Genomic DNA, 10,010 nt, shown 5'->3' on the forward strand with positions numbered 1-10,010 from the left:
CACACACTAAACACACTAAACACACTGCACTATTTAAACCAGACCAGAGTTAAAGACAGTGTCGTTTTGCAGTCTTCTTGCCTGACCTTACGGTAAATAAAGGCCATCATTATGGTTCTTGTTTTCTTTTTCTTTTTTTTTAATGAACAACACTATAATCTCTTGTCAATATGCTTTCAACAGATGTCGCCACTGTGGAGTTTAAGTCTGCTCTGTCTTTTTGCTGGTGCATCTTATGGTATGTTATCTCCTGATTTTCAGAGCCAGAAACCTATAAAAAATGTTTGTGCATCTCGATAAAGTAGAGTATGATGAATACCTAAATGTTTGTGGCAGTTCAATATATAAAAAAAAAAATGTAACGTATGTTCTTTTGACTCGCTGCAAACTCATCATAGTTAAAAAATGTAATTTGGGATTTTTTTTTTTTGGTTTTGTTTCAAACATTTTATTGTTTGTCCACTATTTAACATTCAAGAGCTTCATTGACATATGCATAGTTGTACCACACAATTTTGTCATCTTAGTGTGTGCCTAATGCCTCCAAGGAGTATAAGAAACACACCAAAAATGTCTGTTTTAAAACAGAACATTTGATAGTGTGAACACTGGCAGAATTTGTTTGTTTAAACCAAGTGTTGCATATTGATATTAATCTATTTCAAAATTACTGTGAAAAATAATTAATAAGATGGGCGGCTTAGTGAAAAAGTGGTTCGCACATCCGTCTAAGAGTTCAGAGTCCCGAGCACAATTCCATCCTACTACGGCCTTCCTGTGTGGAGTTTGCATGTTCTCCCCAAGCCCGCGTGGGGTCTCTCCAGGCACTCTGGCTTCCCTGCACACTCCAAAAACATGGATAGCAGGTGTATTGAACTCTCTAAATTGTCCTTGGGTGTGATTGGGTGCGTGAATGGTTGTGTGTCTGTCTGTGCCATGCGATTGGCTGGCAACCAGTTGAGGGTGTCCCCCGCCTACTGCTCATAGCCATCTGGGATCGGCACCAGCAAGCCTGCAACCCTTGTGAGGATAAGCATCTATAGAAAATGGATGGATGGATGAATTTATATAATCAGTATCTTCGCATAAATACATATTATGAATAAATGACAATAACATAATTGTCATGTGAAGAGTAGAATTTGGACCCAAAAGCAGAAAGGACACATATATGAAAAACTAAAAACTCTTTCTACTCAAAATAATCCAATGCAATCATAGCGGGCACTTCAAAAAATAGACTCGGAAACAAAACTCAAAGAGCTAGACTCAGGAAAATGAGCTAGACTCAAAAACATGATTTGGAAAGATACAAGGAGCACAGCTTAGCATGACGGCTTGAGAGTTTGACGATCACATGACATGATACAGCCAACCATAGTCACTGCATAGCAACTGATAGATCAATTTTAGAACAGTAAATACAGGCAATATGACAGAGGTGACAAACACTTAAAATGACAAAAGGTGACATATACATGAAATCACAACAACGATAATTTTAAGCGATAAGCGTGTACCGCTCGATTTTTTGAGTAGCTCTCCCAAGAACATCATTGTAGATGTAACAAGCAAATTTTCCACGATGAAGTCTTCTTTTCAACTGCATTTACAGTATTTGGGATATTATCAAGCAAACCCCAAAATAGAGGACTAGTGATCTGAGGGCCAGGAAAAGACTGCACCAGGCTGTCAACTTTGTGACGTAACTGCATGTCTTCCACATCTGTAGCTGCTGAGGTGTGCTTAGGTGAGCTTGGTTGCTTTAATGACCTGCCGCCATGGGGAGGAACCGCCCAAAGACCTGCCTCTGTCTTGCCGTGGGCCGCTGAGAGATTAGGCACCCGTTTCCTTCTCTTCACCCAGAGAAACCGTTACTACCAGGCAAGAAGGAGGCTCCCTTAACAATTTTACCCCCAATAAGCAGATTTCTGAGCTGTTATTGACTCTACTAGGATATCAAGCCTGATCCAACCATCAAAGCTTCCAACTACGCAGCCACGAGAAAAACACGATTCATCATTCCTGGTTATCTGCAGAAAGGAGATGAAGATTGGCCACAAGAGATGTGCAAGGTTAGAAAAGTGTGCCTCTGGTTTCACTGCTGGCTATGTCTCAGTTTAACTACAGATTGTATTTAATTTGTTTGTAATAATATTTATGAGAATAAAGTCAAAATATATTTAAGATCAGAATAGAGAAATACTTTCATCATTAAAAAAACTCAGCAAAGATTAAATTTCTTTTTTTTATGAAGTTAATTAAGTTATAAGGACATTCATTTTTGTCATATACGTATATTTGGGTTACAAGTATTTGGTGTCATATTTACCACATTTAAGCTTAATTTACGTTGCACAGCATTTATTTGTGTGTAACGCAGTAATGGGAAAATTAAGCCTCATTAACCACTTCCAACATCTTTTTTTGCACCTACAGATAATTACTGTTCAACCTTTTTTAAGCCATGGCAGATTGTTTTCCTTTGGAAAAATCTCGAGAAACACCACCAGCTGAAAAATGTAAAATCTCAAACTAAGAATTTTAAGTCAATTTAATCAAACTTTTATTTATCAACAGGACTCAAACAAACACTGTTTAACACCCCTTTAAGAGCTTATCTCAAAGTATTGGAAGACAAACAAGCTGGCCCTTTAAGAAGGAGGCAGGTGAGGATGGAGAAAGAGTTAGTCTGCTCATCATGCTCTGGTATGGAGTGATGTTAAACAAAATAAAGTGTGCAAAAAAGAGACTGCTCAACCTTCATAGTACAGTTAGGTTACTGGGCATAGGAAAGAAAGCTAGTGTGTGTCCCAAAACTTCATTCCTAAAAGCAAATACCTAATTATGTATTGGTTGATGAAAATGACAATTGCATTGACAAATCCAGGTCATGCTGATGTGGGAGAATGTGAACTGTATCGCCGTGGAGTGGAAAAACGGTGTGAGGGCTCAGTACGCCCAGGCTGCCAATAATGGCAGAGTGCTTGCTGCACAGGTGGCCTCCATGATGACATTTCTCATGGTATGTTCCTTGACCCTTCATACTCCCAAATTTTATAAAGTACCATCTTGAGAGATTACTATCCATCAAAATGATTCCAACTTTGAATGCAAAACAAACCGAGCGTATTCTCATGCATTAACAGAGTTTAAATGACATATGATGTAAACAGCTTGTGGTTCAGATGATTAATTGGAATGAATATTTTCCTGGCCTAGGGAAACTACAAGCAGACAGCAAATAAATTCCAAATTATTGGTCATAGCCTTGGCGCTCATGTTGCTGGAGAAGTTGGTAGCAAGATCGGCGGCCTTGCGCGTATCACAGGTAATTCTGTCACACACAAACACACTTGTATGCAATTTTGTACAATTATTTAGTTATGCAAAATGAGAAGCAGAAAAATGCCAGACTGGCTCATGATCCATCTTGTCTGTCACTCATCAGGACTGGACCCAACTGAGCCTTACTTCCACGGCACAAATGCCGCAGTGCGCTTGGACACAACTGACGCCGCCTTCGTTGACGTCATCCACACTGACGGACATCCTTTCAGCTCAAAGCTTGGTACCCGTTATTGTTGGTGAAAATGTTTCAAGTGGACCTTGACTTGATGCATTGAGTTCAATGCACAAGCTCAAGCTGACTTAATATTGTGTTTGTTCAGGACCACGCTCGTACAGTATCCATATATTAAATAGACCTAACATCTGTCCCAACCATTCGGGTTGCCAGAGAGACAGATGGTAGAAATAAGGCTGTGCTATGACAGCGTTGCGTGTTGCGATAGGATTCCGCGAGTCATAGAAATGGAATTTCATTATTTGTAACAGTAAGGTAAGACTGGTTCTATTTCGCCCTGGTTTCACTCCCTAGCTGAGGGTTCTTTTAGAGACTCCACAGACAGATGATCTGACTTCTAGAATCTAGTTATGACTTTTTTTTTAATATGGTGCAATTAGAAATACAAGGCGAGGGGGGGGGGGGACATAAATCCTTTTTTAGATTTTATAGGGAGCCACTGCAGTGAGGCCAGAATTGGAGAAGTAGGATCGCTTCTCGTAGTTCTGCTCAGCAATGAAGCAGCAGTATCTGTCCCGGCTGGAGACACTTCAGAGACATAGCCTGCCAGTCAGCAGTTAAAAAAAAAACAAAAAAAAACTGGTGTAATTAGATTTCAAACTGTTCTCACCCATTTACTGCATAAGCCTTGATCCAAAAGCCAGATTATATATATATATATATATATATATATATATATATATATATATATATATATATATATATATATATATATATATATATATATATATATATATATTTGAAATCAAATTACACCAGTTTTTTTTTTTTTTTTTAAACTGCTGATTGGCAGGCTATGTCTATAACAAATGTTTTTTTTTTCTTTTTCACTTATCGCGCGGGGGGGTTCCGGGTACAATTAACCGCTAAAAATGAGGGATCACTGTATTTATATATATAAACACTGAATTGATCTTGTTTTGGTTTCAATGGTCAGGTCTTGGGATGTCCCAGGCCATTGGCCACATTGACTTCTACCCCAACGGAGGAGAACTGATGCCCGGTTGCAAGGCGAACAAAGGCAGTGAAACAGACCTAGATGCTATTTGGGAGGGTAAGTTCAACTCAGATGGAGACCCCTGACATTTTTTTTCAAACTAACAAAAAAAAGAATACACAATACAGAGAAGTGTGGCCACTGGTAGAGAAGTACAACATACAAGATTTGTTTCTTCTTTGTTTGTTGTTTTGTTTGATGTTTCTTTCAGTTTGTGATTAGAAACCACGTGCAGTATTCAAACAATGGAAACTGAAGTCAAAATGAACACAACATAATCTCAAAGATCGCACGTAAACTATAAACTGTCCTCTATAAACTGTTTTCGTTTGTTTACTCTGCAGCTACCATTCGAAAATCAAAACGTGAAAACTGGAACAATGAACACAAATATGAGTCTAAGACATTTCTCAAAAGTGCTTCCAGTTTATCTCTTTTACTTGGGTCTTCTTTTTTACTTGCATGCTGTTTTTTACTGTGCTCTTTTTACTTGCGTGCTCCTTCATCTGATGTGCTCCTTTTTTTCCTTGTGCGCTCATTTTTTCTTGTGTGCTTCTTCTAAGGTGTTTCGCTGTTTTTGTATGTGATGATCTTTTTTGTGTGCTGAGTTTTTTTGTTTGTGTGATTTGCACCTCAGGGCCACCGAACATTTGCACAGTCTATGTTAATATAGCTTTAAAGTAATTAACGCCTTACTTAAACACTGGTGGTGCTCAAATCTATCGTCTTTCGTCAGGTACAAAAACGTTTGATGCCTGCAATCATGTCCGAGCCTACCAGTACTACCAGGAGAGTATGGTTAAATCTCAAGGTTTTGTAGGATTCCCTTGCTCCGACGCGGCCAGTTTTGCAGCCGTAAGTATTTCTGCTAATAAAGACACATTGACACATAACAAGTGCAGACTATGTTGGCCATGCATATAACAGTTCCATGCATATATACTGCCAAAATCATCATTGCACCTGAGGAAAAAAAAAGGAAAAAAAAGGAAAATGTGAAATGGTTGGTACTGTGCAGTCACAATGAGAGCACTGGGGCTTTGCCATACTGACATTGAAAGTATTACAAAAAAAATTGGGGCAAGCGAAGAAAAAAAGGTTGACGGAATTCTTGCTTTTATCCCAGAGATTTGACTTCCCAGAAGTCTCACGTTGAAATTTCGGTATTTATTTCTCAAAGTCAGAAAAAGACAGAATTCTTACTTTAAAATGAGCAATCCGACTCCCACTTATTATTATTAAAATGGTCACTAGTCAAAATTCTGAGTTTTCTCTGAATTCTCACATTAAAGTCAGAAATCTTTAAAGGGAATTATTTAAAAAAAAAACCATACTACTGATAGATATAATGTAAATAAATGGCAATCATGAGCTTCAGTGATTAGAATGTCTGCAGAGATTTGGTTGTAAAGTGCGATATAAGATTATCAGAATTCTCACTTTAAAGACATCATTCTGACATTACAGTATTCTCAAAATGGTCACTTTAGTCAGAATTCTTTTCTCAGTTTTCTCAGAATTCCGAATTTAAAATTGGATTTCTCACTTATGATTCTGGCTGTAAAGCGATATATAAAGGCAGAATTTTCATATATAAAGGCAGCATTTTCAAACGTGAGAATTCTCACGATAATGAACATTTTGAGAATTAACTCAGATTACTCACTTTAAAGTAATAAATATAATACAAAAAATGTGTGAAAAGTGATAGTTCTAACTAAAGTAAAATTCTGACTCAAATGATCATTCTTGGAGTAAAGTTAGAATTCTGACTAACTTTGTTCTCTTTAAAATCAGAATTTTGTCAGAGGTCAAATTTCCCACTTTAAAAGTAAGAAATTTGAATATAAAAAAAGGATGGCGAGACTCCAGTCTAAATTTCAGAAAAAAAGGTAGAAATCTCAGAATTTTACTTTATAGTTATATTCCTATAAATAGTCAGAATTCTGACTAAAATGGGAATTCTGACTCTCAATTGAGAACACTGAGAAAAAAAGTCAGAATTCTGAGATTAAAATGAGACTCCTGCCAAAAAAAAAAAAAAAAATCTTCACTGGCCCTCATCCTGTTCCGTATTTAAAAAAAAAAATCTCCTTAAGTCAATTATGCAAACCGTCACGGTACTTAGGAGAATGTCTCAATCCAAACATAACTGACCGTATCTTGATACTTTTAGAGTAATTTTTGCCTGTGCAAAAAGTGTCTCCGATCTTCGCCAAAGAATTGTAGAAGAATGGAAGCGTAGTGGTAGATCCATGGCAGCGTGTTTATGGAGCCACCACCTGTCGCGGCAACATGACACCGATACGGCTGTGAACAATTTATTTGCTTTTAGAAGTCGATTCGGGCGAGATTGGATTTTTGTTGCAGGAGCGGGGAGATATAAACAGACCTCCATCGTGTCTTCCATTGGGACAACTTGTATCTGCAGCTGTTGGTGATAATGGCAGTTTATCCCGGCTTTGGACACGTCTTGATCAAAGCCGGCATTGTGTAGGGTCCGTGTTATTCCTACGACGGGGACATGCTTGGCACCGATCCGGTCGGTTCCCACAAAGTTACTGTACATACAGTTTATGGACTAAATACATTGAGGATTTGATTAGGACTTCATCAGCTCTGACCGCAACCCCAGACTGCACCTGGTGTATGAAATGTGGAATAAAACAATAAAATTGCCTTGCTGTGCTTGATCTTTGCAGGGAAAATGTTTCTCGTGCGTTGACAACAAGTGCCCTCTGATGGGCCTGTACGCCGACAGGTTCTCTTTGAATAATACCGTCTCTCAGACTAAGTACTTCCTCAACACTGGCAGTTCTGAACCCTTTGGACGTAAGTACATTTTTTTATTGTAATTTTCAACCCTTTTTCATTGATGTAATCATTGCGATATATTTTTTTGGGCTAATTATGTCCTAACCGAAACCTCAAACAGTGCGGTGCCAACAGTATCCAATTTATTACACGTTGGACCAAGATTTGTAGTGGTATCGCTACATAGGTATGTTTTATCCCAAAACTCATCGTCGGTTTGATTTATGGCTTGTTCTTCAGACAAATGCATCGCTAATCACGGATAACAACGTGCATCCGTGTAAAACTCAACAAAATAACATTTTGCAAAGGAATCACGATAACAATTTAGGAATAGGTTATTTCATGTTCCAATTAATTTGTTCTCAATTTGAAAAAAAAATGTACTGTTCTTTTCATGGCATTAAAGAACATTAGATTAAATTTGCTGATACCTGCAGAAACCCTGTTAAAACCCCCTTGAAGTGCCTTTTCATTTCAAATGAAAGGGATCAGAACATTTGCCCAATACTGTATCATCAAATAAGCAAAGGTGAAATCATCTCAACATTTGTTCTTTTTTCCCCTTCTTTACTAGGTTATAGCTGCAATGTGAAGGTAACTTTGGATGGTCCGAGCTGGTCTAACCCAGGCTTCATGTATGTGGCACTTGCTGGAGAAAGTGACAGTACAAAGGAATACCAACTTCACGTGTAAGGCATTTAAGTGCAGATAATCACACACTTTAAGCAGATTTTAAAATACACCCAGATATCAGTTCGGCTTGTAAATATTGCATGGAGTTGTGTTTGCTTGAGTCGAGCCTTCCTCAAGTTTCGCTGTCAGTCAAACAAGATGCATAATTTAAAGGCTAAAGCCCAATGTCGTTTTAAATTGTGACTTATCCAAAACGTATCCATTACTTTTTTTTTTTTTGCATAAAGGTGACAGAACATAATTCGTTCCAAATTACTGATGAACTAATTTATTTGTACATTGTTTACAACTATTTAAAAAGGAAATACGTTTGTTAGGGCTAACACAGACTTCACTGAGGTCTGGGTGGCTGATCATTTTGTAGTGTTTGAAAAAAAAAAAGACAAAAAAAATTAGCCACGTTTGCCAAATTTATGTTTTTATATGTTGTTGAGAAACATGTAATAGCGCCGCATAATAGTCTAAAATGACAGATTTGCACAATTTGAGGGTCTTACAAGGTTCCTTTGTAAATATCTCACAACCGTCAGGGAAGAGAAGGGTTAAAAGAAAAAAAATAAGTACAATATTGAAAAAAAAGTGACATTAAACGTCTAGCTCCAGGGATAACTTTTTTTTTTTTTTAAAGCAGGCTCAACGTATTCTTAGTTAATTCATTGCATAGGTTACAATTTACATGTACATACTTATGGAGGACCAGTCAAAGTTAAAGCATCAACTTTAAATTAATTCAACTGATTTAGGTGATCCGTCTTACCTGTTCTCAGGGGCACAATGACTCCAGGAAAGACTTACGAAGTGCGCATTGATGCCGAGGTTGATGTGAGAACCGTAACAGAGGTGAAATTCCGATGGAACAACCACATCTTCAACCCCTTGAATCCAAAGTATGGGGCCTCCAAAGTGGAGCTGATAAGGGCAAAAGACAAGCAAGTGTAAGTAAACAAAAGTTCTTAACTGCAAAACAAACAGGATCGCTTATTTTTTTTCCAATTGTGTGCACTACTTTTTCTCTGAACATACAAAACAAATCAATGTAATGTCGTAATGGACACGCTTTACTGATATGTTGAAGTACTCATTTTGGCCACTAGAGAGCAGCATTGGACTGGCATTTAGAGAGGGACATAAAATGCATTCCGCTTTTGCTGGAGGAAACCTAAAAAACAAACAAAACAAAAAACTGTATTTATTTGGTGATTTAAGTGTATGTGTTTTGGGGTATCAGTGTTCCTCAAGTATATGGACTCTTATTCCTCAAATGCATTAAATTCAAACTAAAAATTACAGTCACTGCAAGTCTAATGTTTTTTACGTTGTCCATTAATTTCTTTTTCCTCTCTCTTGCAGCACTCACTTCTGTGGAACAGAAAATGTCGCAGAAAATGTGATTCAGTCAGTGCTTCCTTGCCAAGCATAAACTTCATTGTGCAAGCAACCTTTTAATAAAGATCATGAAGTGAATCATTTCCATTTTCTTGTCATTCATCAAACGCACATCAATAATGATGTAACTACATTAAATCTTATGCATATTGAATTGAATTCCTCAATTTCAATTTGCATTGTGCCGTATGATCACACTGTATGGAAAACCTGAGAAGTTCAAAATGAGAGAGCTGGGGGCATCTCTTGCTCAAGAGCTTCTCAAAAATAGTTCGGAGTAGGTGAAGTCAGCCCTAACTATATTCCAAAAGAGGAAGATTTTAAGTCTGTGCTTGAAAAGTGAGACGGGAACAAATTTGGATGATCCTTCAACAGGAGAGGATCTAAGAATGAAAGGTTCTTCCTCCCTTTCTACGTTTACAAATTCTGGAATGTAGAAAATGAATTTTGGGAGTGAAGCACTAGATTATGTAAATAAGGCATCACAAGCCCTTAGGGAAATAATGGCAGCTGAACAGTGCTTTATATGTG

The 10,010-nt window shown here is 37.6% G+C and overlaps 1 protein-coding gene across 1 annotated transcript; it reads left to right on the forward strand.

Moving 5' to 3' along the window:
• On the forward strand, positions 1–9,557 carry LOC148420062 (inactive pancreatic lipase-related protein 1-like). The gene is made up of 13 exons (XM_088421353.1): positions 1–92; positions 184–238; positions 1,733–1,884; positions 1,956–2,075; positions 2,891–3,025; positions 3,223–3,331; positions 3,452–3,571; positions 4,524–4,640; positions 5,320–5,438; positions 7,286–7,415; positions 7,975–8,089; positions 8,861–9,028; positions 9,444–9,557. Exons 2-13 carry the CDS (start codon positions 184–186, stop codon positions 9,511–9,513), a joined length of 1,410 nt encoding a protein of 469 aa, XP_088277479.1. The 5' UTR covers positions 1–92; the 3' UTR covers positions 9,514–9,557.
• Positions 9,558–10,010: the final 453 nt, after the last annotated feature.

The sequence above is a fragment of the Hippichthys cyanospilos genome, chromosome 8 (assembly GCF_059441005.1).
Source record: "Hippichthys cyanospilos isolate Australia breed blue-spotted pipefish chromosome 8, RoL_Hcya_1.0, whole genome shotgun sequence".
Classification (NCBI taxonomy): domain Eukaryota; kingdom Metazoa; phylum Chordata; class Actinopteri; order Syngnathiformes; family Syngnathidae; genus Hippichthys; species Hippichthys cyanospilos.

Excerpts from the sequence above, each read along its gene's own strand:
- LOC148420062 (XM_088421353.1), top strand. The coding sequence starts at position 184 with ATGTCGCCACTGTGGAGTTTAAGTCTGCTCTGTCTTTTTGCTGGTGCA. Across the intron at positions 4,641-5,319 it reads CCTAGATGCTATTTGGGAGG|GTACAAAAACGTTTGATGCC; the intron begins GTAAGTTCAACT and ends GTCTTTCGTCAG. Across the intron at positions 5,439-7,285 it reads ACGCGGCCAGTTTTGCAGCC|GGAAAATGTTTCTCGTGCGT; the intron begins GTAAGTATTTCT and ends TGATCTTTGCAG.